The sequence below is a fragment of the Mya arenaria genome, chromosome 5, assembly GCF_026914265.1.
Source record: "Mya arenaria isolate MELC-2E11 chromosome 5, ASM2691426v1".
In the NCBI taxonomy this organism is placed as follows: Eukaryota; Metazoa; Mollusca; class Bivalvia; order Myida; family Myidae; genus Mya; species Mya arenaria.
The window spans coordinates 26,746,769-26,772,932 of record NC_069126.1 but is presented as its reverse complement, the minus strand read 5'-3'; the positions used below and the strand labels follow the sequence as shown (position 1 = coordinate 26,772,932).

Here is a 26,164-nt window from a genome sequence, read left to right as displayed (position 1 = left end):
GATTATGTAACATTGTTGACTTGTTCTATGGAAGCGTATATCGTATATACTGATGATGTGACCATGTAACATTGTTGACTTGTTCTATGGAAGCGTATATCGTATATACTGATGATGTGGCCATGTTACATTGTCGACTTGTTTTTTAGAAGCTTATATCATATATACTGGTGATATGACCATGTAACATTGACGACTTGTTTTATGGAAGCGGATATTGTATATACTGATGATGTGGCCATGTAACATTGCCGACTTGTTCTATGGAAGCGTATATTGTATATACTGATGATGTGGCCATGTAACATTGTCGACTTGTTTTATGGAAGCTTATATCGTATAAACTGATGATGTGACCATGTAACATTATGTGACCATGTAACATTGTCGACTTGTTCTATGGAAGCGTATATCGTATATACTGAGTAAGTGATCATGTAACATTGTCGACTTGTTTTATGGAAGCGTATATCGTATATACTGAATAAGTGATCATGTAACATTGTCGACTTGTTTTATGGAAGCGTATATCGTATATACTGAAGATGTGATCATGTAACATTGTCGACTTGCTCTATGGAAGCGTATATCGTATATACTGAAGATGTGATCATGTAACATTGTCGACCTGTTCTATGAACGCGTATATCGTATATACTGAAGATGTGACCATGTCACATTGTCGACTTGTTCTATGGAAGCGTATATTGTATATACTGATGATGTGGCCATGTAACATAGTCGACTTGTTTTATGGAAGCTTATATCGTATATATTAATGATGAGACCATGTAACATTGTCGACTTATTTTATGGAAGTTTGTGTCGTATATACTGATGATGTGACCATGTAACATTGTCGACTTGTTCAATGGAAGCGTATATCGTATATATTGACGATGTGAGCATGTACGTTTGTCACCATGTTTTATGACGCCTTGACGACTTAAAGCAGGCTTGACTGACGGTGTAATTTTAAGTACTGAAAATACACCAGAACATGCACCCATGTTGGTTTTCATTTAAATGTATGTGTACAGAAACAGAGTGCAAAAATATGAACTGTCACAACTACAAACATTGTCAACAAAAGGCCTCTAGGGTCTGCAAGAAACATGTATTCATCAGTAACTCTATGGTCTGCTGACCTTATCCAGCTAAACATACAACACACTTCTTCACATCCGGATATTGCCTGTAACATCACAGCAGGGTGGCACTACAATGCACAACGGAATTAGCTCACTAGCGATTATTATGTGTTCGGTTGAATGTCCTATTAACACATATGTTCAGACTAGTGTTGGTTGTCATCTGGATTGCCTAACAGTGTGGCCCTCAATCCTCTACAATTGGCTTTTTCTTCTCTCAGTTGAAATGGAGATCAAAGGAGGCTAACCGAGTGGGTATGTACTTTAATATTACGACGCCACGGGCAAACTCATTTGTGTTGGGGCATAGTCTACAGACAAAACATTACCCTGGTTGTAGCTTCCTTGGTTATTTAACGTGCGCCAAAATATAGCATTGGCACACGGGTTCCCCGTTCAACGTCCCTCCAGGAATACGGTTAGTATTTTTTATTGGTTAAGCGGGGTATCAAACCTGCCACCATTGCTTGAGAGTCAAGTGTCTTTAAAACCACTAGACTTCAGATTTACTTCTAATGAAAAATAAACATAAGGTTCGTGAACGTATGCCGGACTGGAGTGAGACTCAAATTCGCAACCTCAATTTTCAAGCAAATGAAGTAGCCACTGCTTTACAGGACCCCTTAGATCATAACGACATATATAACATTTACATATATAGAGATGTTCCTAACAACATTTTGAGCAACCGTGAGTATCAAAAAGATATTAAGGCAAGACAACTTATTATATACCTATAATTTGATTATATTTCACTAGCATTTACATAAGACAATACGACAATCATTTGGGGTGTTAAAATGTTACTTTTGTACACAACTTTAGATAATTGTCATTAAGTATATACTGACAACATTATTATGTAATCCAGTCGAATTGTATTATGTCGACTTTGCAAGATACAATACGACATGATGCCAAAGTTTAATCGACTTGACCAATTATTAAATGAATATGACGACTTATTTTATTAACAAAACTAGGCAAACAGCCATGACGACTTAGTTTTGTTTTCCTTGTTCGTGCATGTGTTCAGTGTTTACTTATGTGATCTAATAAATACGAAACACAAGTGTGCTCTAACTATTTATTCTGAACTACGCTAAGCAATGCAAACCAACATACTGACCAAGAATACTCGGCATGCAAGAAGATAAGAATATAAAGTATAGCCTGTTTCTAGAATCTGCAATAGACTTCATCATTGTGATGTTGGCATAATGTGTTGAACCACTTTTGTCTTCAAAACGTATGCCTACATATCCAGCTAATAAGCCAAACGTTGAAATGGTGATAACAATCTTTAATTGTGGTTTAAGCCGTCAAGGTGACATCAAACATGTTGACAAGCGTACATGTTCACATCATCAGTATATACGATATACGCTTCCATAGTTCAGGGTTTTCATTTAGTTGTTCCCAGGACAAGTGACATGGAAACTGTTCTTGTCCCAATAACACTGGGTTCAAAATACTTGGAAACTAACAAAAGCTTTATTTGTTAATTGTCCAAGGGTATGACTCTGAAACTGATATCATTTAAGTACAGATTTAGTAGAATTTCTACATAATTTTCCTGCAATTGTAGCAAACATTCTTTAAAGCCGTCAATAGTTCCTATTTTCCCCTGGTTTGTTTAGATTAATTATTCAAAGCCATGTTCAATTATCAATTTCACCACATGTGCGAATTATTTGCTCAGCCAACACTACCGTATTAATGATGTAGTCTTGTCAACTTGTTTTATATCGACTTGACGATTTACAACACGTTATGCTGTCGCAATAATGTCGACTTAATCACGAATTTGCTTGATACATTGGCATTAGTTTTTGTCGACATTTCTGGTTAAACACCCTTTAAAAATTATGAACTTCATAAAATTGAAGTTCAATTCAGTAAGGTAAAATTAGCATAAATAGTACGAATAACGTTACAACATAGATCAATGAAACACAGATACACTAACAGTCAGCTTTGAAGAATTTTATACACGAATATGAAATGTATACAGAAGTCACATAACACTGACGTGGATATTAACCGGGACACTCTTTTTGAGGTAGGTCCTAAGAACGTTAGTCATTTAATTTAAACAATGCATTCGACGAATGTTCAAGAAACATTTTGCAACTGCCAGTGCGAGACAGATATTGTAAGATAGATGCAGTTTTTTCGTGAAATTTGCTGCCCATTTAACAGAGGTTTTTCTCAAACAGAAATAGTGTCTATTTTCCCAAAATTGTCAAAGTGTTTTCAAAATTAAAGCGTATAAATATTCTGTGGAGAGATAAAATATAAAAAAAAGTGCATTTCTTGAAAATATAGCTTCAAAATATAAGCTCCAAGATAGTAAAATGGTATTATTAAGACCGCGTTTCTTATAATTTTGTCATTGATTTGGCATTCTTTGGCATTTCTACAAAGTCTGGTATATTTTCCAAATAGGAAAGTACAGGCGGATAAAAAATCTAATATGCACATACAAATATAAAATATGAATATGCAATAATAAAGCCACTAAACACAACACGTCCACACTCTCATGTAGCTCTATACAGAAAATAGCTTGCATAGTTTCAAACTGTTCATTCATATTATATATACGCACTGCAAAACACTTTCGAAGATTTGGTTGCAACCGAATGTTCCAATTGGCCTTTCAGTTTCGAAGATATGGTTGCAACCGAATGTTCCAATTGGCCTTTCAGTTTCGAAGATTTGGTTGCAAACGAATGTTCCAATTGGCCTTTCAGTTTCGAAGATATGGTTGCAACCGAATGTTCCAATTGGCCTTTCAGTTTCGAAGATATGGTTGCCCTTTCAGTTTCGAAGATATGGATGTTCCAATTTGCCTTTAATCAGGGGTAAAACGACCGGTTTTAGAGATCTAAATAATGCTATAGTCTACAAAATATCCAATAGTAGGACGTAGACGAGGCGTAAACGGGACTAGGCGTGCCATTTCCACCTTCTACCTTCTACATGATGCTATATAGACACCATCAAAACAATCAATCAAAAGAAAATGATAAACAATACACATGATAATACACAGAGTCAAAATGTACACCAAGTTGAATAATCCATCATCTCTTAGAAGCAATTCAATTAATGAAAATTAGTGATAGTTTCAACAATTATATCAACAAACAAAGGAGACAATATATCACAGTTGCTGCTAAATTTAGTTAAACAGTAAAAAAAGTTTTGCTTCCAAAAATGTATATGCTGCTTTCACCATGTTATAACGCAAGAACAGCGACAACAAAAACAACAACAACATATACAACAATTCCATGATAACATGGACAAATTATAAGCAAACTTAATAAATTCGTCGATTAATTGACCATTTTAACCTAAAAAGCACACTTCCTGTTGAATTTACAAACGCAAATCGTATATGCGATAAATATTTTGCCTTTGTTTGTGTAAACTAATGTACATGTCAGCCTATATAAGACATTTAAATAGAAATCAGTATACCACATTTATTCCTTTATTCAAGACAATCAATCGCAAGTTTGAATGTTTTTCCGGTCTTTCGGATCGTAACTTTCACCAACAGTTCTGTATCACCGAACATAAAGGTGACGTTCATCTTTTTGTCAAATTTAGTATCTCCTTCAGGATGGTATACTTTCAAAAGTCCGATTTGCCTACAGCCTCTATCCGTTGTAAGGATTGGATTTGGAGACGGACATCGAAAAATCGGGAATGTTGTGAACTCCATATTACCTCCAGGATCCCTTCCGACCGTCTTTTGATCGCCGAAATCAATTTCATCTCCTGCTCGAGCAACGATTATAAACGCATCTTTGCATTTCCTTTTGTCGTCCCGAATGACAAGGTTGGACTCTGGGTGTATATCCTCGTTAAAAGGCGTACGGCCACGAAAACCATAGGTATACTGCATGATTCGCGCGGATACTATATCCGGTTCGTGCCCGAACCGAACTGCACCTTTCAACACTACCAGACCAGCTTCTGCAGGAACAATTATCTGCTTGTTTATGATTTCTGACTTCAATCTTTCTTGTACATACATACTCTCCCCGAATCCACCCACGAGCAAAACTGCGGAAACGTCAGACATTTTCGGCTCTCTTAAAAGTTCTTTCACATGTCTTAGCAGATAATTTAGAGGACCATCGAACCAGCCGCTGATGATCAGAGGATCAACTCTAAGCTTGTCAGATCCACGAAGCTCAAGGTTGCTCCCGTAACGAAGATTTCCAATTCGATCCTTGAGCGTTCCACCTTCGAACCTATCGGAAAGTTCTCTCAAAGTAGCTGATATCCGAAAAGTGATCTTGTCTTTAGTTTTCGTAGAAAATGTTCTCTTCTTTGTCTCAAATTCTCTTAAAATGTCGAAATAGTCAGCCATTTCCTCTCTTTTCAGCTCTTCGATAGCTCTTGTACCAAATACTTCAGATAGCATGGTGATGTAATTGTCGTCGACGTAAATTCCACCCCATGGACCTCCGCTTGCTTTGTGAATTTCCTTGAGCGTTCCATTTGCTTGTTTTTCATGAACAGAAATATCCGCTGTTCCTCCTTAAGAACAAAGTATAAAATCATTTATAAACATATCGAGATAACTCATAGACTTTCTGCATTTAAAACAGCAAATGCAGTGTGTTTGTTTTTTGTATCTTTTCGATACAAGTTTGAATATTCAAATATTTACCTCCTAGGTCTACGACCATATATCGAACACCGGGTCTATCAAGAGACGCTTTCGCATCTGACGTCACAATCTGACACCAGATAGAGGCTGCCTCGGGCTCATATGCAAGTTTCAGTCGCCTTGGATCGATGCCAGCCTGTAAAAGTTAAACCACTTAAATAAAAAATGAAGGGTTATGTTTCCACAGTGGTATATGTTCCCGTCTCTTACCACTTAGGTTATTCTCCCATATATTGTTTACTATCATGGAAAGGGAATCAATCATACGTAATTTAAATGAATCCAATACTACAAAACAAAAATCATGAAGAACGCAGCACATAGGAGCACCTGTTTTTATGTACCTCAATAGCAGCTTCTCTCATAAACTGCTTGGCGCTGTCATCCCAAATCGCGGGAACCGTGAGGACATATTGAATATCCGTTTCTTCCACACCGGCTGTCTGCTTTTCCACGGCTTTAAGAAAATGGTCCCTTAAGTACCGAATAGACATAGCAAATACGGGAAGCGCTGGCATCGACTTCTGGTTGATATCTTCAACAGTCGCTCCTCTTGAAAGTTTCTGAAATTGTAATAATCCAGTACTTTTGAGTTCGTTTATGTCAACAAAAGCTTGTACATGCATGGCAAATTCATCATAGTGCCAACAAAACAGAAGATGTTAAAGACATAAGAATTTGAAGAACAAAAACCCTACAAAGTATGAACTCTACATTACCTTGTTGCTATGTAGCATCATTTTAAACCTTCTGAACAGCCTCCAGCCATGATGTTGGCCATCTTCTGCTAGTGACGTATACTTATTTTCAGCCTCAAAACCAAATGAATGAAAGTTGTCATGTTGGTCAAGGAGAAGGCATGTCGGCGTTTTCAAAGACATCAACTTTTCAGATCCAGCAATCCAGTTTCCATTGGTCTGGACCTTAAGTGGATCATTCCGGAAGGAGAATGCATAGCCACTGAAGGTGGTGCCAAAATCGAATGCAACAACAACAAGGGATGATTCACCAAAACTGGCCATTGTGAGGTTTGTCTTACTATGACAACGTTTCACATCTGAAGTGATAAGCTTGGTGTAACCATAGAGATACGAGATACATTTCGCATATTACTTTCTCATCACATTGTCAATAGAATATAAACAAATCTTAAATTTTAGTATGAAAAAAGGAATATTAAATTGTAAGACATAAATCAATAACATACCTTTCCGGCAAAAATAAGAATAGTCAATAGATTATTACACCACTATCCGTAGCATTTCTGTGTCAAATGGTATTTAACTTCCTCTTCGCTGAAATAGAATGAGATTTCAATGAATTCAGATTAAATTTACGCGTATCTATTTAAAGAAATGTTTATGTTTTTGGCATTCAATGAAAACGCGTAAATAGTGCACACAGAGAATGTTTGGATTTAATGTGAACACGCTTACTTATAAAATAAAGATTTGTTAATATCTATGCTACATTATTGTAATCGGAAACGTTGTGGACTCATATTATCACGTGGTATACGCACACTGTTAAGTTATAGCCCTAAATTATCATTGCTGGAATAAGTCTGCGTGTACGTACACTTGCCGTTTTTGTCTCGGAGCAGTTTAAATCTAGCCGAGACTGATGGTGTCCGACTGCCCGATGAATTAGATCGCTATTACAGATTTTTTACGGTGCACTAAGTGAAAAACATACCGAGTCCTACTGCAGAAAAATGTTAAGCAAAACTTATATTGGCGTTTTACAAACGCTAGCGTGAAAATCATGTATGTGTACTAGCAAACTCAAACAAAACCTTGTGTTTGGTACTGATAACGCAGTCAGTAAAACGACTCTTTTAAAAATAACAACAAAATAAGGAGTTTTTTTATCTTTGATTACGAATTTATCTATTAGTATGTTCAGCAGTTCCCTTGCATGAGTCGCGCATGGTATTGTGAACCGGAGCACAGCTAAGCGAACGTTTAATATTTCGAAAGACCTTCAAATAAATGATACCATATATAATGAATGTAATTATGTTTGTTTACTGACATAATACGTCCCTTTCAAGGGACTGATAAGAGACTAATGCAATGGAAATCTGGGTGTTTTTTTCCCAAGTATTTGTGATTAATGTGGTATTGTTTTGATCAGTGTATAATAAGGTAAAAATAGTTGCCATGGAATCTTAATTTGTATTTAAAAAAAATCGAGGGACTACAGAATCTAACAGTATGTTGTTGTTTGTATTTCATTTTTAGTGTTTAGGAAAATCACGATGGCGTTGTTCTCGTCATGGCAAAATCTTCATAATATATTGACCAGTGGGTAAACAGTTAAACACTACTCAAGAACCTAAAACGAATCTCAAAAGACTTAATAAATGCAATCGCAATGTAAACTGGTTTTTTTTTCATCTGTTCAAAATATCTGTGTACTTGTGCTACTTGATTTACGGACAAGCGTTGGTATCTGCATGCAACGCCCATGCTTTTTATTATTGATCAAACATGCATTGTATTAAAAGTAAAATATTTGTAAAACGATCCGCATTACAGCAAATACCCGTGACTTATAAAAGCACCGTTATAGAAGTATGACGCTTACGGCACAACAAATCTGACCAACGATACCGTGTCAACTTAAAACAATACTAATTTTGATGCAAAGCATCAAACTCTTTGCGAATGTTTTTTAAACATGACTAAAACGAAGCAGATGCATTTAATCAGGATACCAAGTTCGAGGTCCGTGGATATAAGCATTCTTCAGTTATTGAACGAGCTCGGATTTTCAGCTGAAGATCACAACGACCTTGAACTTTGACAAACTGACGTAAATAAAGTTGAGGGGGGGGGGGGGGGGGGCGAGAGATAATTTAATCGACTTTTACTAAACTTACATTTACAAACAAGTATTTATACATATTTTTTAGTAAATATCACTTCAAATCAATAACATTTACCTTCAATTTTATCACAAATATACAAGATACAAGATACAATATTTGTCATTTATAGTGGGGTATATGATAACAAGAGAACATTCGCTTAATGGGGTATTTTACGACATGAATAACAAACATACATGACATATCAAAACATAACAATGAGTTTTTGACCTGGAAAAAAAGCATATAGTTTAAAATAGGTACAAATATCGGAACAAGTATTACAAAAGCTGTTCCTTATTATATCCATGCATACAATTAAAAAAGTAAGATGTATTTGAACACTTAACATAGTGATGACATCAACTAGTTTTTTTCCGACTTTAAGGGCAATCCACACGCGCACGGTTCCGCAAATTGACATACCACTATAAAATGGTTAGTTCTTTCAAGAGTATAACTGAAGGGATAATTGTATACATTTTAAAAGCAAAATTGTAAGTAGCATTACATACATGGGAATTACAGCATGGTACATTGATGTGTAGTTGGTAAAAATGTTATAATTAATCAAGCTTGATAGAAAAAGTCTTTGGAAAGTATTGTTTAGAGGAGGTATTATATTTATCATGTAATTTAAATACTACTAGATATTATGTAAAGCTTACATGGTCATGGTTTCTCCCATGATTAGGTCAATCCCTACCCACAGGTAACCACCCAAACCTCTGCCCGGCCACTGTTCTGACAATATCAGCACCTACCACTGTGGAAGAATGTAAATATGATATACACACCACATACACAATATAGTATGAACCCCAGCCACACCAACTCCCTTCGCATACTCTATTTTATATACGTATAAACATTCAAATGTTTTCCGGATTTTATGTTTTCCGGTTATCCCACTGACCCTTTCACCACAAGTTTTCCTTTTAGGTAAACTGAAACCGGAAGTATCTTAACTGAAATTCGTGCAATTTGATTGGCTGACGGGTTATCGTGTGAGCCTATGTAATTGTTGGGTTACGTACAGTTTCTACGTTTTTAGTGTTATATGTAAGCAATGGTCATTGACTTATCAAGTTCCCCCACTGATTAAAAATCAGGTTATTTTAATAAGAAAAACATTCTCCGAAACGTTTTTCCTGAGCCTTGATGAATCGGGTCCTAAGTTCGTAAACCAAGATATAAAAAACCCGTAGCCTACAAGTTTGAGGACAAGTTATTAAATACCCATTAAATGTGCCCAAATGTTTGTAATAACAGTATAAGACAAATGTTGTTTGGTATCTTGATGTTTCCTTTTTTCTTTAATCAGTGTATGCAATTATTTGTTTATAAAGGTTGATTTTTATCAAACATGTTTTATAGATTTATTTTATTGGTACAAACTTGAGACCTATCCCAAACTAAAGTCGCGTTTCCTCGCGACGTCAATAAAATACGAGCGGCTAAAATAGTTAAATTGCTATTCAAGAAATAAATGCGGCAACTTAACAGTTGAGTTAAAAAAAATGAGCATTATGTAATAATACTATTCAAACTACAGCGACAAGCCAATTAACCGAATTCTTAGCGAAGACAATGTTCAGGGGCGCATTGTTTAAGATAAAGTTAAAGACAGCCATACAACACACAAACACAAGACAAACACTAAACATGCAGTTAACGTATAATAATTAAGTGTCGAAAGCGCACAATAAAGGTTGAAGCATTTTTTTTTTCAGTGCTTTATTATGTTTAATTTGTTTTGCTTGAATGATAAAACCACAAACGAAAGGCATACGATTTGCAGATAAAAAGCCTTTTATAAATGGCGTTTTCACAATTAAAAACTACGTGGCTTAAAACTCTCCAATAAAAAAAACGTCATTTTTTTTCCGTACACAAGTTAAATAAGTTAAACATAGAAGTGCATTAAAATAAAATTATTATTTTTGCATCAACCTAAAGTATGCCCCTTTAACTTGCATTGTGCCTCTTAAACCTGTATTGTGCCCCTTTAAGGCTACCGCCTTTAATCTGTCATTTTTGCTCCACGTGCCACTTCAAAAAATCATTGTTTTTGTTTGTTTACGTGTACCTGTACGTTTTATTCTATTGCAAAAATACAAATTAACAGTTTGCGCGATACGTCAATTCTGCGTCAATTAGACTTATTGTAACCGTGATGCTTAAAAGTACAGATTAAGAGTGTGATTTGAAACGAAATACAGCAAGTAAAACAAGTTATTAATTTAATAGTAAAAAACAAGATTTTTATTTATTTTTTATCAAGCGTTTAATCTAAAGGATACACTTACTTAACTATTGAAACATGCATGTCAATACTATTTAATATTATAGAGGTAATTGTTATTCTTAATCTCCTTGTATAAGGTTTAAACACTGCCTTTTGAATATACCGGGCTGTAATTCTGCTCTAGACTGGATCAATAATCGCGTATTACAATTTACTTCACTATGATCATATCCGGTATATAATGAAAACCAGTCGGTTAACAATAAAGCCTAGCAACGCTCGACGCGATTAAGAGTCTATCGGGTGGTTTAACATATGGAATAAAGTTTTGATTTAAACAGGGACCAAAATGACGTCCCTGGAACTTTTCCGCAAATCGGACCATGTGCCTAAACTGCCGAAGGAGTGGGGCACAGGGAAATATAAGGAAGATGATGATTTGTTTCTTCCCAAGGCTCCGACATGGCAATATAGGTAAGTCAATTTGTCTACATGTCTCATGTTTCTGTCTTAAAACATTTATCATTTCCATCTAATCTGTCTGTAGATCTTGATGCTGATTTAGAGATATACGAGTTTAACTAATAAGACATTTGTTTGTTAGATGCATTAACATGGTCGTTAAATGGTCTTATCTCGTCATGTAGACAGATCGGTCTATTTATTTATCGATGTCTCAGATTTATAACATGTCAAAGGACCTTTAAGATAACAAAACTTCTAAATTTGAATAATAAAACTCATTTAACCATTTTCTTGACTTCTTTTGTAACATAATTCTGCTTCAATTTCTAAACAGATTTTTATATCACAAATGCAAATGATATCTTACAAAACGGACATTGAATACTTGGCAATAAAAAACATTGAGCAAAAGCGTCTACTATGTAAAAAAATGTTGTGTTTTTATTTTAACATTATAACTCTTATGTACTATATGTCAACAATTAGTCCTTAAAAACATTTATTCGGTAATAATCCCATTTTAAATGCTAACATTTTAACAATCAACTATTTAAATTCTTATCTTAAGGTTTACAATCCATATCAACATTTTACATGCTTGTTAAGTTTAAACAATAAGGTTTCCATAATTAATGATGACATAGTTTAAAACAAAGTGAAAACCAATATATGAAAGACATTCACGTTGACAACGCTGTCTTGAAATGTGATCGAAAAAAACACTTCTATAATTAATTTCACTTTCTATAGAAATGAATGTTCATTATACTTCATTTTTAAGCCACTTGGACAAGCCAGGTGGCACAATATTGGTCTAGTTTTATGGCACAAGGGTCTTTAAAGCCCTGAACAGAAAATATACGACCTATACAGGACAGGACATTAAAACTGAACATTAATTCAACCACTCGTTTACCTATAAATAGAAAGGTTATGGGGGTATCGCCCTGGTGCGATCCTGGAAACCAGCAAGGGATTAACCAGGTTCGAGGACCTCGCTTCACATTTTTTTTATCATGTTTGTTATTAAAGTTGAAATCATTTACATGACAATACACCCTCGGCCAAATCTTAGAATTAAAATATGTTTTAAATGTTCAATGTCATAACGACAATCCACAAAAGTCTCAGTGGAATGATTATATTAATAAATATTGACATCACTAGAATAAACATCTATCCGGGGAAAGCAATTGAGGCATCAATGTATAATACGAACACATACAAACTGACCTGGATGACAAACCAAATGAATGTAAATTTATACAAACATCTTAACATGTTATTTCTTTTGTAAGCGACGAAATTAGGGTCTTTAAAGGTGGGAGGGATAATTTTATATAGTGGTATTATCGAACCCCGATGGCTCGAAATCACAGAGACCGTCGAAAATACCTCGAGCCTCGTGGAATTCGAGCGAAGCGGGAATGCTTACATTCAGTTTAAAGAAATCGGCCCTTTACATCCAGTTCGAGCCAACGTGAATATCGAGCCAAACGTTTCGGAGCCAACGGGGTTCGACTGTATAGGTGTTCGTTCAGGGGTTCTTTCTCATGACCTCTAAAGAGACACTAGTACTGGTTTCTACCCAAGAGAGGGTCTTGAGGAGAGTTAATATCAGTGTTTAGCTATCTTTATAATCGAGCTAATATGAGTTTGTATAAACTACTAAAAGTCGAGAGGCGTTTGTTATTGCAAACATTTCGAGTAGGAGTGACAAACAACTTTATTTAGAATGAGTGTCCTGGATCCATATATTCTATTGTTTTGAGATAAAGCACAGGGAGACGTTTCTAAACAAGGGGGTATAAATTATTCAAGACGTCTAGCAGTAAAATGTTTTATCGCTTGTGTTTCCGACCATTATCGACCTTGATTATCTGATTGCCAACGAGTATTTGTAAAGTTTATCTAATGATTGCATTTACTTGTCAACAATAAAACACCTCTTTTTTTTAAAAAAAATGAATCAACAACAGCATTATACTACAGTTGGACCCCGTTGGCTCAAATTCGCTTGGCTCGAATTACTCGTTGGCTCGAATAAGATATAAAGGACCGATGTATTTATAAACGATGTAAACACTCCCGCTTGGCTCGATTTTTTCGAGGCTCGATATATTTTTGCCGGTCCCTGGCAGTTCGAGCCATCGGGGTTCGACTGTACTGCGATTCTTGCTTCTTCATTTACCATGTAATGTAACCATTAAAGTTACACTTTTACAACATACACTTTGAGTGATAAACCTTTAACTACTTACTAAATAATGCATTTATGGAAAATATTAATTACTGATAACAAGCTTGTAACCATGTATTTAATAGCTGAACACGCAAAAATATTAAATGATTGGTGAGTGCTAAAAGATTTACTGTTATTTACTATCGTCTCATAAAGTAGAAAAACCGTGTTTTCTGCACCCTTCTTTCAAATTCAACTCGGTATCATTCATAAGAACCATTGTTTTGTCATTTATTCATCCTTTTTGGTATATTAAAACAATTGTATTAATTGTATTAATTGTGGTAAATCTTATTTGGAAGTAAGAGTGCATCTTTAAACAAATACAGGAAATAGTGCCAATGTATTAGTTTACCATTCTTTTCATATGGATATGTTGAAACCTTATATGACCTGTTATTCAATGAACGATCTTAAACTCTATTCAAATCGTACTCTTTTAAAGAAACTGAATGAATGTTTGAAACCGAGATTTTTGCATTGTTATAAAAACTTTGTGTGTTTTTCGAACATTTACTGCCGGAGTTTTTTTCACTAGATTTCATTTCACTTGTGTTGCAAACAAATAAAACGGAAATTGATTTTCCTGTATTTATTGATTGTGCAGATATATGGCCAAGTTCTTGTATATAAGGAAACGTGCCAGCAATTGTTACGGAAATCTTGTTAATATTACCACGCAGTGCTGCAATATCATAATAAATTGCAATTTTATCACGTGTTTATTGCCAAACACCGTATATTTTCAAAGCATTTTTATTTTTATTTTTTATTTTATTGTATTGCGATTGATTTTTTTACATTGTAGCACATAGACTGTTAAGATAACAGCCTTTTGACGCATTGGGCCAATCGTTCACAATTTTGTTAAAGTACGCAACGCTGCTCTGAAATATGAATGGATTCATTTTAATCTTCTGTATTTTTAAAAAGATTTATGTCATATGTATCATATGTTGTTGTTTAAATTAATAACAATTGCTTAAAAATAATAGTTTACGTTTGAAAGTAAACAACGAACCCCCCCCCCCCCCCCCCCCCCCCACACACACACACACACACACACTTAAATCAAGGAAGTTTCATTTATTTATGTAAAAACGGAGAAAAAAGTAAAATAATACGCTCAAAATGCACCATTTCGGAACTTGAATGGTTAAAACTTTTTTGGAGGATCCGCGCCCCCCCCCCCCCCCGCCAACACTTTAAACCATAATGATTTCAGTTGTTAGAGTGGGCGCATGCCAGAATGATGCATCCCTAAGTTTAGCCGCCTCTAACGGTAATTTCTTGAACCGCCCATGCTCATGAAGGCGAATACATAACGAATACCCTGTTAAGAAGCACACATGGGCTAAAAACACTAGACGAGGGATACACACATAACTTGACCAAACAACAAAGACGAAAGATTACACATACATCAAAATGTTGAATTGAATTCAACCTAACCCGCCTCCTTCCTTTCAGTGGGCAGCCGAATGAGCAGTTCTACAGACTCACCCAGCTGAAGCTCAGCAATGTACGCAGCAACGATGAACTGTAAGTTAATGTTTTTATTCGACAACGATGAACTGCCTGTAGGTTAGTGTTTTTATTCGACAACGATGAACTGCCTGTAAGTTAGTGTTTTTATTCGGTAACAATGAACTGCCTGTAAGTTAGTGTTTTTATTCGGTAACAATGAACTGCATGTAAGTTACACAATATACAACGAACTGTAAGTTAGTGTTTTAATTATATACCGAAAAACTGTAAGTTAGTGTTTTTATTCGGTAACAATGAATTGTAAGTTGAACAATACACTGAACGCTTTTGAACTGTTAAATTCATACTGATACGATTTACTCCGTTAATAAATATCATGTTGTTAACAGTTGTAATTTAATATAAAAATAAAATCTTTATATTTCAATGTAAAACATTTATCATAGGGAGAAACTGTTTTTGCATTATGAAAAGATCTCTTTGACATCAATATTTCAGCGTTTGTGAATTATTAATTGCAATTAAACGTTCTGTCAATAAACCATGGAATTACATACAACCTTACACCTGCTCTCATGAAAAGTGAATTTGAAAAAAAATCAATCGAAAACTTAAATCCTATTCTGTTGCAATGCTAATTTATCATTACTTTTTCTTTAAGACGCAATGATAGCATTAAGTAAAACAGATTAACGTTTTATCGGCTTATTGGTTCTCAGCTTAAGGCAGAATTAATATCAACATATACGAAGGTTTAAATGCCAACTTTACTCGTTTGACTGAAACTTTGCGTTACCTTAATGTAAACTTCATACCAGTAGCTGTGATCAATATAGCAAACATTGACCTTGCGAGCGAAGCAACTACTGCATATCACATTCTTACAATTGTTATTGAGATAAGACTATCTGAATGGGAGTTGGAGAGGGTATACACAAGCTCTAAATATAAAACCCACACCGGCCTCCAATAAAGCAAATGATTTCAAGTGAAGTTCAATCAAATACTTGAAGTTTACTCCTACCAGATTGGAGTTGTGGTTTAAATCACTTAGCTGCATGCCATTTATTACTCAAGCTTTTGTTTACATAGACGAAGTAATTCCACTTCGTTTCTGTACGATCATTGAGTCAATATCTGGTTGATTTTTACGCTGAAGTCAAACATTTCCTTACAAAGAGAAGAATTATGAATTCAATTACAGTGATTTGCAGTTAAATATGAGTTTCTTTCGTATTGTCTGAGTAGCGACCAACGTTGAAAATCTGTACACCGGCGCCGAAAGACAAATCTCGATTGTTCTTTCGCAACATTAAAACGAAAACTGCGATGCTTAGTCATTCTGTCAACAAATGTCTTTGCTATTATAAATGTAAATTTATCCTTTATTTTTCTTTTTTTTTTATGTTTTTGCAGAGTACCTGATCCCCACGAGAGCGCAATGGGGTAAGTGTTTACAACTGGGTTTTTTGTAACTTGTTTTCCGTTTCTTTTCCTTTGTAATATTGTAAATTTTTGACTTGTTATATATGTTAATTGAAATGAATACTGTTTTATCTGATATTAAAGTATACGTAGACACATGTTGTACACAGAACATTACATCAAACTGATCTATAAAAACAAAAACAAAACAAACATACACGGTTGATTTATTTTGATATATCATGTTCAATGTTCAATATGTACAAAGTATCTGCAAGAAAGAATAAGACAATTATCTGTTTATTCAAGTATGATAGACTTATTCATGTGAGTTTGACATTTTATGTTTTATTTTTACTATAAATAAGTTCCCCTACCTGAATGTTCCAGCCCTATCATGGTCAACAAGACCTTCCCGTCGGAGCACCCGTACTCCTCCCATATGCCCCGTGCTGCCCTCTTCCCGCGCTTTGACAGCGACATGGATCCAAAAAGGGGCGTGGCCGCGAGAGGAGAGAAACCAATCAGCCATGAAATGCCGGCGAAAGCGTATGATGTACAGATCGTTCACAAAACAAAAGGCATGCTATCATTTTTGTCTCGATAACCATGATATAAATGAAAACAAACCCAACCCTATAGGACTCAAAGTCATTCGGGGTTATTCAATCTTCAACCGTGTAGTTTCGTTTCCAGTCATTCGGGGTCACTCAATCTTCAACCGTTTAGTTTCCAGTCATTCGGGGTCATTCAATCTTCAACCGTTTAGTTTCCAGTCATTCGGTGTCATTCAATCTTCAACCGTGTAGTTTAGTTTCCAGTCATTCGGGGTCACTCAATATTCAACCGTGTAGTTTAGTTTCCAGTCATTCGGGGTCATTCAATCTTCAACCGTGTAGTTTAGTTTCCAGTCATTCGGGGTCACTCAATCTTCAACCGTGTAGTTTAGTTTCCAGTCATTCGGGGTCATTCAATCTTCAACCGTGTAGTTTAGTTTCCAGTCATTCGGGGTCATTCAATATTCAACCGTGTAGTTTAGTTTCCAGTCATTCGGGGTCACTCAATCTTCAACCGTTTAGTTTCCAGTCATTCGGGGTCATTCAATCTTCAACCATGTAGTTTAGTTTCCAGTCATTCGGTGCCACTCAATCTTCAACCGTTTAGATTCCAGTCATTCGGGGTCATTCAATCTTCAACCGTGTAGTTTAGTTTCCAGTCATTCGGGGTCATTCAATATTCAACCGTGTGGTTTAGTTTCCAGTCATTCGGGGTCATTCAATCTTCAACCGTGTAGTTTAGTTTCCAGTCATTCGGGGTCACTCAATCTTCAACCGTGTAGTTTAGTTTCCAGTCATTCGGGGTCATTCAATCTTCAACCGTGTAGTTTAGTTTCCAGTCATTCGGGGTCACTCAATATTCAACCGTTTAGTTTCCAGTCATTCGGGGTCATTCAAACTTCAACCATGTAGTTTAGTTTCCAGTCATTCGGTGCCACTCAATCTTCAACCGTTTAGATTCCAGTCATTCGGGGTCATTCAATCTTCAACCGTGTAGTTTAGTTTCCAGTCATTCGGGGTCATTCAATATTCAACCGTGTGGTTTAGTTTCCAGTCATTCGGGGTCATTCAATATTCAACCGTGTGGTTTAGTTTCCAGTCATTCGGGGTCATTCAATATTCAACCGTGTAGTTTAGTTTCCAGTCATTCGGGGTCATTCAATATTCAACCGTGTAGTTTAGTTTCCAGTCATTCGGGGTCATTCAATCTTCAACCGTGAAGTTTAGTTTCCAGTCATTCGGGGTCATTCAATCTTTAACCGTTTAGATTCCAGTCATTCGGGGTCATTCAATATTCAACCGTGTAGTTTAGTTTCCAGTCATTCGGGGTCATTCAATATTCAACCGTGTAGTTTAGTTTCCAGTCATTCGGGGTCATTCAATCTTCAACCGTGTAGTTTAGTTTCCAGTCATTCGGGGTCATTCAATCTTCAACCGTGAAGTTTAGTTTCCAGTCATTCGGGGTCATTTTATATTCAACCGTGTAGTTTAGTTTCCAGTCATTCGGGGTCATTCAATCTTACCAATGTATCTATCAAGAGAAGCGTGAACACTTCTTCTAAACCCAATGAATTATACAACCTGTATTTCCGACCAACTATATTTCAGATAGCTAATCATTAGTGCTAGGCTAACCCAGTAAAATAAATCAACGTTCGTGGGTGTCTAAAGGTCCGTCTACTTTCATTCATCCAATACACACTCCTTGCGTCAGAGTTTACATTCACAATGTGTCAGCCAATAAGGTTGCATTCTAGACCTACGCTCACTCCGTCCATTCTTAATCATTAAGATGTTACTTCATGTCATCTAACTATTACTAAGCGTTTCTATTTTGAACATAAGATATATTTTAATTTTCAAAACGATTGTCTATGACATACCAGTATGCTCAATTAAAAAAGGAGCCATACCGAATTCTTTAATACGTTATGATTTTTTTTTAATTTCAATGGAAGCTGTTGAAAAAATGATGTCTTTTATTGAACTCAGGTTTTGGTGATCGACGGGAAATCCAGTCATTGCCGAAAAATTCCGAAAAGGAAGGTCTGGAATGGGTTGGGGAGCATGGCTTTAACCAGGTTAGTATGAAATTAATACGTTCGATCAAAACAGTCTTATCAATAAACGATTCGCTTAGTAAGACTGTGAAGTTTCAGTCAGATTAAAGCTTTAACCATAAAGGAATGGAAATTTTATGGACAATCTCACAAGCCTAACACTGTGAGCTTGTTTAATGGTGAGGGCTAAGAAGATTACCAGGAAGATACATACAAACACAATTTACCGGACATAATTAAAATATCATTTATCATTAAACTAATGTTTTCATCGATAAATCAAAACATTGTTTTGACATGTTCATGAATTTATTGATTAAAAAGTTATGTAACACATACCACATGTACGTTGCGTTCAATCTTGAATGTCTTAACATTAACATTGGCCAATTGTCTGGTTAGCGCAGTGGCTACTGCACTCGTTTCTCACATAGGCGATCCGGATTCGATTCCCGACCTGGGCGCATGTGATTTTGGTTTGTGGCCACCAAGCCGGACATGTGGGTTTCCTCCGGATACTCCGGTTTCCCCTAAAACATAAGACCACACTCTCGTGCAACATAGTCCCAACGAGAGAGATTATTGTAACATGCAATAACTTCTTCAACAATCATTGTAAAAGTAAATAAGTTTGAAATAATGTATTAACAATAAATGTATATTTCCAGAAAGTAAAGGTGCACAACGGGAGGCAAGATTTCTACCCAATCCCACCCAAAATTGTGGCGCCAAATCTACAGTCACGTGAGGGTGACATGAAAGTCAGCGTCCGCACCGCGACAGCCATGCGTAATGTCGAGCGGGACCAATGGCAGACGACCTACGACAGACAACACACTGGCCTCGGTCCGGCCAATCCAAACAAGCTGGACAATCATGGCGACAAGACCAATTTCTACAGCGCAACTGGCATCACAGACGATAACATAGTAAGTTCTAAAAATGTTTTAAATTTACTTAAATTTAGGCAGCCACAAATATATTCAATAATCGATTTCATTAGGGGATATTTTCTGGAAAGTCTTGTAGGATTAATGGATTATGTACTGAAACGCTAGCGATGAATTAAAGGATAATCTTTTTTACATCAATATAACATGTATACCATTGAAAAAGTGCCTTTATAGGGTCAGAAGGAAAACACGCGAAATTAAGTATAGGAGTCGATGTGCAGAAAGACAATCGAACTTAATATATATACAAGGCAACTAAGTTACTTCCCATCCCATCATTTATTAAATCTATTCATAGGTATTTCAAGCTAAAATAGGTTATTATTCTTTTATTGATTGCCAATGATATTATTGTTCTCTTTCACATTATAAATACTTGCTTAATGAAAATGTTCCATTCAACTGCATTCATCGTTTACCACTTTCACCATCAAGGCATTGTAGGCAGACAGTACATGAACGCATTATGAACGCATTATGTAATACATGGTAAATGGTTTCATCATCATGTTTTGTTATTTTGATTTCAGTATCCTCGATCGATCAACACATTTGATCCACCGCGGCCCTTTGATGGTAGAATATCCAAAATGTTAATACCCAAACCACCACAGTTGAAGACAGCTGCAGCGGCGAACGCGCCTGAAAACCCTAATTATATCAGGTAATAATTGTATTTGACATTTAAATGCGAAAAGTAAATTATAGCTTGAGTTCTTCTCTATTTTACCATGTGTAGTTTGGATTCAACATTTTATACCAAAAAAAATAGCACAACAACACATAAGAACAACAAATACTACAACTACTACTTCTACTACTACGACTACGACTACGACTACTAATACGACTACTACTACTACGACTACTACTACGACGACTACTAATACGACTACTAATACCACTACTAGTACGACTACTACTACTACTACTACGACTACTACTACGACGACTACTAATACGACTACTAATACTACTAATACTACTAATACGACTACTACTACTACTACTACTACTACTACTAATACGACTACTACTACTACTACTACTACTACTACTACTACTACTACTACTACTACTACTACTACTACTACTACTACTACTACTACTAATACGACGACTACTACTACGACTACTACTACGACTACTACTACTACTACTACTACTACTACTACTACTACTACTACTACTACTACTACTACTACTACTACTACTACTACTACTACTACTACTACAACTACTACTACTACGACTACTACTACTACTACTACTACTACTACTACTACTACTACTACTACTACTACTACTACTACTACTACTACTACGACTACTACTACTACTACTACTACTACTACTACTACTTCTACTACTACTACTACTACTACTACTACGACTACTACGACTACTACGACTACTACTACTACTACGACTATCACCATCACCACCACCACCACCACAACCACCACCACCACCACTTCTGCCAACCACCACAACCAATACCATTAGAACTACCACTACCACTACCACTACTTAAAGTAGTACAGTCTTCATTAGTAAAACTATCCAGACAACTATTTATTGCTGTCATACTTATTGTTTTTGCTGTTGGCGTTGCTCTTGATACTTTTATCGATGCTGATATCATGTTTAACCTCATCATCTGTCTTTCTAGAATGAAGACTCTCAGTGAACGAGAAGAGCATAGACTACTCAATGGTAAAGAGTACGCCAGTTTCCCGGACGATATCGCTGAGAAGGAAAAGGAGAGGTGGCGGGAATTGGAGAAAGTTGCGCACGCAGACCCGAATTTGAAACACCTTTCAGACAGCAAAGGCATTCCTGAGAGAGTCCCATACATACCAGCAGGTAATTAACGTTGGTTTGTCAAGGGGTGTACAAGGGGTGTTCGGAAAGTTTCGGGGCAAATGCTGTCGTATTTTCATAATTTCGCATTCAAGATAAAATCCTCTGTTCATGTGTATCGGCTTAAGTACAAACGATCGTCTTTTTAATCAACCTCTTCCGTTTTATAAGTTAACGGAAGAAAACGCTTTATCAAAACATATATTCAATGAGACAAGAAGAAATCTATCACAATTCGCTGAAATCAGAAAAGTCAAAGTTCGAAATAAAATATTCACCTATAAGTAATTACAACATTTTTATGATGGCTCTGCTCACAATACTATTGAATATACGATAAACAGTTATCTATAATACTTAGACATTTTACCGTTTTATTTCTGTCATATAGTCAATCTTTTATTCCTTCCTCCAAAGGTCGCCCAGGTGGTCCACAGGCAACTTATTTGGAATCTACAAAGCGAGACCAAGACAAGAACTTCCAAGAAATGGAGGCACAGAACAGATGGAAAGTTCTCGAAGCCCACTCACCCGGGCATGACGTCACTGCCCTTAACAACAAGATGGCTCTCTCTGGCAAGACAGAGCGGCCAACGACATTTTACGGTCATGAGGGTAAATACAACGAAGAAAGGGCTGGTCTTTATAAAACCAGTTACTCACCCGAAAGACTTGCTTACAACATGAATGCGTTGGATGTAAGTGGGCCAGAAATTATGAATACGAGGACTTCTCATATGGATGCTCTGAATCTACCAACGAAACTTAATCAAGATATGAGGGATGCATTTCGATACAGTAGAACATTTAATTACACTCAGCCAAATTTGGCTGGTGACCGGCGTGAACCAATCGAACACTCGATCCAGCATAATGACTTAAAAGAGTTTCAGAAGTCTATTCTTCAACCAAATGTGCAAACTGCTAGAGTTAAAGTTCAAGAGGGTGAAACAATCTTAAAAGACAGTACAATGGGAGGTAGTTACAACACAAGAAAGTTTCTACAAGAACAGGAGATTGGGAAATTTTCAAGGTACGAACCGAACATAGTCATGTCAGCTGAAAATCAAAATCTTCACAATGTACGAAAAGCAAGTTCTACAAAACAAAAGAACGTCAAGTTTTCGGATAATGTTATGGTTGCAAAGAGCCTAGATAGCGGTATATTGCGTCTAAGCAGTGCTCCTACCAGAGGGTCTCCAAGAATGGTTACCACAACCAAAGAGCTTCTTGCCTCTGATCCTGGTCCAAAACCACCCACCGATCCGATAGCAACGACCCAGTATTCCAGCGTACAAGCCCTCTATCACCCCGAAAACGACAAGGAGCCTGAAGAAAAAGAAGAAAATGAACAAGACGGCATGCCATACGATCCAAACAATTTGCCGAGGATAAAATTCACCAATATTGAAACTCAATTATCAAATGAAACGAAAAATGGAGAAACACCATTCATCGCCTACAGTAGTACTCTTCAAAAGAAGCCATGTTCAAGCGAACCGAGCTCAGAGTACAGAAACGAATTTAGTAGTAAGGGAACAAACTTCATTCCCTCCAATCTTCAACACTCTTTGTCTTTCGAGTCGGCCTACAAAGCGCAATTCCCTGTACACCGTATAGGCTATAAAGATGATAGATTCAGTTGGCAGCCTGGCCACGGGACGCCAAGACCACAGACAAGTTTGCTGGATATTCAAAACAGTTTTGAAAAGACTGCAGTGCGAAGGAATTTCCTCGGACACTTCAGCGAATCCAATCCAGACCTCCGACAAAACATAACGAGGGGAAAGAAACACAACTTCTGGGGCATAAATGGACAGTTAATTCATGGATAAACTGTTCACAATCAGTTACCGGCGGTTTTAACGAGAAAACTAAAAGGTGATAGTAGCAAACTTGTAAGCCAGCCTGCCAGTTTACTCTCTAACAGTATTATGATTATTGTTATCGCTTATTCCGTATAGATGGTGCCGCATGTATGATTCTAATGTGAGTGACTATTTTGCGTGAAAGAATGATAGGCGCAATCGATTTTTTTCGAATATTTCGTTGAATGTAATTTCATAAAGAAGTATAACCGTCACCAGAACGGTATGAACGTATGGAATAAGGTTCTCTAATTAAGTTATTCCTTTGAACGCAGAAGAAAGGTCTCAATAAAGAGTTCTGTTGTTTTGTTATGGAGCTTTTAATGAAACTGTTTCATTAAATATCAAAATGTCTGTGATAATATTCTTTATTTGAAAATGCTTCTTATATTGTTTTGTTCACATATTTTTATAAACCGTTATATTTTGTTTAAGTATTATTTTACAAATTTATATGTTTACTTGTGATACCGTACGTGTTATGTTTGTTGATAATTATTTAAACGTTTTTCACATTCCATTTGTTCTGCCAAAGTGCATATGAGTGCTTGAGCAATATCATGAGACAGGTGTCTGCGATCTAAGTTCAGGTTTACCACAACCTCAAAAACCTTCGAATAATTATGTCTGAAATATCTGTGCCTAATTCAAAAACCATCTCACAGACCTTAACTTAATTTCAAGCTTAGAATCCAAGTGTTTTGATTGGACAATAAAAATAACTGACCAATGGACTTATTGGACTTATTGAAATCAGTGAGGCGTATCAATGAACAATCTCATTCAAATCAGATTCCCAATACACTCTACACGACGTTACGCTTTACGATGTGCATGACGTTACAATATGAAGTGAACGTTACCATATGAGTTTAATGAGATTGGTCTAAGAATTATATTGAATATGGTCACTAGTATTTCGTGACACCAATATTTGTTGAAACCTTACTTGTTTCCCTGCTTCAATCCTTATTATTTTTTCATCTACTTCCTCTCGTGTGAACTCAGTATTGTTTGTTCTACCTATTATTGTGTTTCGGTTTTGCTCAATAAAAACTCAAACGAAAACATGGTTTGTTTATTGCATATAAACATGCATGTTCAAACGAGAATGCATTCGATATACCCTCGCGAGACAGAACTGAAGCAGATAAAGATACATGCTTTATTTTCAAACAATAGCCATACACGAGTACAAAATTGGAGTCTCAGAATACAATTAGTGGTATGTTGTTAACTCGAGTTACCTCGAGTTACAGATATAGACAAAGGGCACTCAGAGTGAGGAATCACGTGACTCCAAAGTGGTTCTGACATGGGTCACAACGGACCACAACCAATGCCAATAATTCAACTTGAAGGTATTTTGTAGAACGATGTAACTCTGATATTTTGGCCAAGGATTGCATCATTTATTCAAGCAAATCTAAAATATTTCACTCATATGGAAGCAGAAAATAGCATGGTCTTTTATAGACTAAGATTTTTTTTCATATCTTCTGTCAAAAACGTTATTCAGAAATTATCGTCACCTAATCGTTTGTTTACATCGGTTTTGGCGCGTTATGGCCAATATTGAGAACCCCTTTTTAATTACTTGATTCCTCGCCCTGGCACTGGTGAAAGTTATTAAAGCAGTTTTTTTTTGTAATATTGAAACGTAAACTGTCCACTTCGAAATATTCTACCAAATATTATAATGCACTAAGGAATATTGACATATATAAGAATTATTGCATGTTTTGTTTAGACGAAAAGTTTAATTTAGACACATAAAAGCAGATCACTGAATAATTACACTACATTATAAGTATTTACATAAATTTTTAAAACATTTGCTGAAGCAATACGTAAGAATATCTTTTCCAAAACATGTGTTGCATGATTTCTTTATACTGACTACGGCCCATTAGTTTGGTTTTGTTGTCCGGAACGGACCATATTGTTATTCGTAAAAAGCTGTGTTGTGTGAGATCAGATCAACTAACGACATTCAACATTAAATATTGCGCATGCACATCAAACGACATTATACATTGAATGTCAACCTGGGTCGACTTTTGAAATTCGCCACTCAGAAAATGAATGTAGATTGGCTAAAAAAATGACATCCGACGATCAGAAACTGGTTCAACAAACGAAGTGCCACATTCAGTGTCGAGCTGGCTTAACGACATGTCGTGTCAAAAATATAGTTTGCTGAGTTGCTGTGCACTTCTCAAAAATTAATACATCTTAAAGCTCTTTAGGCAAAAAGTATGAACACGCACGCGCACGCA

General features: G+C 36.1%; 2 protein-coding genes across 2 annotated transcripts; one reads left to right on the top strand and one right to left on the bottom strand.

Annotated features, from left to right (window-relative positions):
• Positions 1-3,122: 3,122 nt before the first annotated feature.
• Positions 3,123-7,155, bottom strand: LOC128233854 (heat shock 70 kDa protein 12B-like). The gene is made up of 5 exons (XM_052947715.1): positions 7,052-7,155; positions 6,564-6,901; positions 6,189-6,407; positions 5,845-5,980; positions 3,123-5,711 (listed from the first exon to the last, which is right to left on the bottom strand). The coding sequence occupies exons 2-5, from the start codon at positions 6,864-6,866 to the stop codon at positions 4,654-4,656; spliced, it is 1,716 nt and encodes a 571-aa protein (XP_052803675.1). The 5' UTR covers positions 6,867-6,901; positions 7,052-7,155; the 3' UTR covers positions 3,123-4,653.
• A 4,070-nt stretch (positions 7,156-11,225) lies between these two features.
• LOC128233557 (uncharacterized) lies at positions 11,226-24,947 on the top strand. Its single transcript, XM_052947284.1, has 9 exons — positions 11,226-11,438; positions 15,142-15,213; positions 16,576-16,605; positions 16,975-17,165; positions 19,134-19,222; positions 19,870-20,130; positions 20,685-20,818; positions 21,827-22,020; positions 22,435-24,947. Exons 1-9 carry the CDS (start codon positions 11,314-11,316, stop codon positions 23,850-23,852), a joined length of 2,514 nt encoding a protein of 837 aa, XP_052803244.1. The 5' UTR covers positions 11,226-11,313; the 3' UTR covers positions 23,853-24,947.
• Positions 24,948-26,164: the final 1,217 nt, after the last annotated feature.